Here is a 2,618-nt window from a genome sequence, read left to right as displayed (position 1 = left end):
TGCCTTCGGGGCCATTGCCCCTCGATCGACCTTTTACTCGATGCAGCCCAACTGGCTACCATACAAAGGTCTGACTTGTTTTGATAAATAGGTAGCGAATGCCATTGAAATTGCCTGGAACCCCTCCTCCGACCAAGCGCTCAAGGCACAGGCATTTGAATACCTCAACCAGCTCCGAACAAGCCCCTCAGGATGGCACGTGTGCCTTTCCATCTTCACCAAATTACCCCGTCACTCGGAGGTTGTCCGCCATTCTTCCCTGGAAATCGTCAGCAGTGCTACACAGACCGGCCTAGTGGACATGCAGGGGCTTGGATATATCAAGGACACCATGATGGATTACCTCCGCCGGATGTATGGCCTCGATCCAGCCGCTCAGATGGACCCTGCTAGTATCCAAAATAAGGTGGCCCAAACGTTGACGTATCTTTTTTCCGCCCTCTATGTCAACGGATGGGAAACCTTTTTTGACGATCTTATTCGTTTAACGTACAAAAGCCCCCAGAGCTCGTCCAAGGATAATTCCCCGGGGATCGTATTCTACCTCCGAGTCATCAACTCAATCCATGCCGAGATCGGAGATGTGCTGGTTTCGAGATCACGCGTCGAACAGGACAAAGCAAATCTGCTGAAGGACCTTATACGCCAGAGGGACGTGCAGAAAATTGTTAGCTCCTGGCAGGAGATTCTATCTCAGTGGCAGAATGGGAGTGACCAGATAGCGGAGATATGTCTGAGAGCCATTGGCAGTTGGGTTAGCTGGATCGATATCTCGCTAATCGTCAATCAGTCTATGCTTGACCTGCTCTTCCAACAGCTTGTCAGAGCAAAGGATGTTAATCTCCCTGAGGGTGGAGAGAAAGTCCGGGATGCAGCAATCGATGTATTTACGGAGATCGTGGGAAAGAAGATGAAGCCGTCGGATAAGATCGATATGATCGTGTTCCTCAGTTTAGAGAATATCGTGGCTCAACTTACCGCGAGCCCTCCGCTGCACGATCACCGCTTTACCTCCAAATACGACACCGATCTAGCAGAAACGGTGGCTAAGCTAGTTAATATGACAACGATTGACATAGTCCGGGTTTTGGATAATGACACTGTCGACTCCTCCACTAAGGAAAAGGCCGAGACTCTTCTACAAGGATTTCTTCCACATATCCTCCGATATTTCGCAGACGAGTATGATGAGATATGCTCCACTGTTATCCCCTCTATGAACGACCTCCTCTCCTACTTCCGAAAAAGCACGAAAAAGAATCCCGCGCTTGTCCCTCAGCAAACCACTATGCTAATGCCAATCCTAAAGGCTATCATTACTAAAATGAGATATGATGAAACCTCGACATGGGGTGATGAGGATGAGCAAACGGACGAAGCTGAGTTCCAGGAACTCCGAAAACGGCTAAACGTACTTCAGCAAATCATTGCGTCTACAAACGAACAGCTTTACATGGATGTTGTGAGTGGAGTGGTCGGGACCACTTTTGACGGTATGAGGCAGCCTGGCACGCAGGTTGATTGGAGGGATCTAGATCTTGCCTTGCATGAGATGTTCCTTTTTGGGGACCTAGCTGTGAAATCGGGAGGCTTGTACGTCAAAAATAAATTGAATAATCCCGCAGCGGAAAGGCTGGTGGAAATGATGCGAAGTATGGTTGAAACTGGTAAGTTTTTGCTGCCAGCCATGTAGTTTTTGGGTCGGTAGCTAATGAGGCTGCCATTTAACAGATATTAGGTCGTTTACCCATCCGGTAACCCAACTCCAATTCATGGAAATCTGTGTGCGCTATAGCTCCTTTTTCGATCACCATGTCCATCTTATTCCAGGTGTCCTAGAAAGTTTCCTACAATTAGTTCATCACCCAGTCAAGAAGGTCAGCACGAGATCGTGGTACCTTTTCCATCGGCTCGTTAAGCATCTACGAAACCGCATTGGGAATGTTGCGGAAACCGTCATCAAAGCTCTCAGTGATCTTCTTGTCATCCGGGCAGAAGTACCTCAAGAAGGGTCTGATGGTGATGACATGTCATCAGAAGATCACGAAGGGTCTGCCGATGCTGTCTTCAACAGCCAGCTATATCTTTTTGAAGCTATTGGCCTTATTTGCTCTACCACTTCAGTCCCTGTTGACCAACAAGTCGTCTACGCCCAGTCTGTCATGAATCCGATCTTTATGGATATGGAAAGACACCTGGGAACTGCAAAGGAAAACGACGAGCGATCTATCTTACAAATTCACCATGATATAATGGCGCTGGGAACGCTCGCTCGGGGATTCTCGGACTGGACCCCAGGTACCACGACACCTACGTCACCCGCGGCACCAGAAATATCTGATTCCTTTAGCCAAGTATCCGAGGCGACCTTGGTGGCTCTTGAGTCTCTGAAATCGTCGTTTAATATTAGGACTGCAGCGAGATTTGCGTTCTCCAGACTTGTTGGCGTCCCGCGGTTCCCAGGATTTACATCAACTGCCACGGTGGATTGATGGGTTAATGACCGAAACATCCTCAAAGATGAGATGGCTTTGTTTTTGCGCTTACTAGATCAGATTGTTTTTGGCTTCCAAGACTGAGATTTATGGTATACTCGACACCCTCTTAACGCCCTTTTC

The 2,618-nt window shown here is 48.2% G+C and overlaps 1 protein-coding gene across 1 annotated transcript; it reads left to right on the top strand.

Annotated features, from left to right (window-relative positions):
* Window positions 1–40: 40 nt before the first annotated feature.
* On the top strand, window positions 41–2,492 carry HCAG_04676 (conserved hypothetical protein; the record flags this gene model as incomplete). The annotated part of the gene is made up of 3 exons (XM_001540786.1): window positions 41–68; window positions 96–1,667; window positions 1,732–2,492. 3 exons carry the CDS (start codon window positions 41–43, stop codon window positions 2,490–2,492), a joined length of 2,361 nt encoding a protein of 786 aa, XP_001540836.1.
* Window positions 2,493–2,618: the final 126 nt, after the last annotated feature.

This window comes from Histoplasma capsulatum, genomic scaffold (assembly GCF_000149585.1).
Source record: "Histoplasma capsulatum NAm1 scaffold_4 genomic scaffold, whole genome shotgun sequence".
Lineage (NCBI taxonomy): Eukaryota > Fungi > Ascomycota > Eurotiomycetes > Onygenales > Ajellomycetaceae > Histoplasma > Histoplasma mississippiense.
The sequence above is the reverse complement of the archived record's forward strand: the minus strand, read 5'-3'. Positions and strand labels throughout refer to the sequence as shown.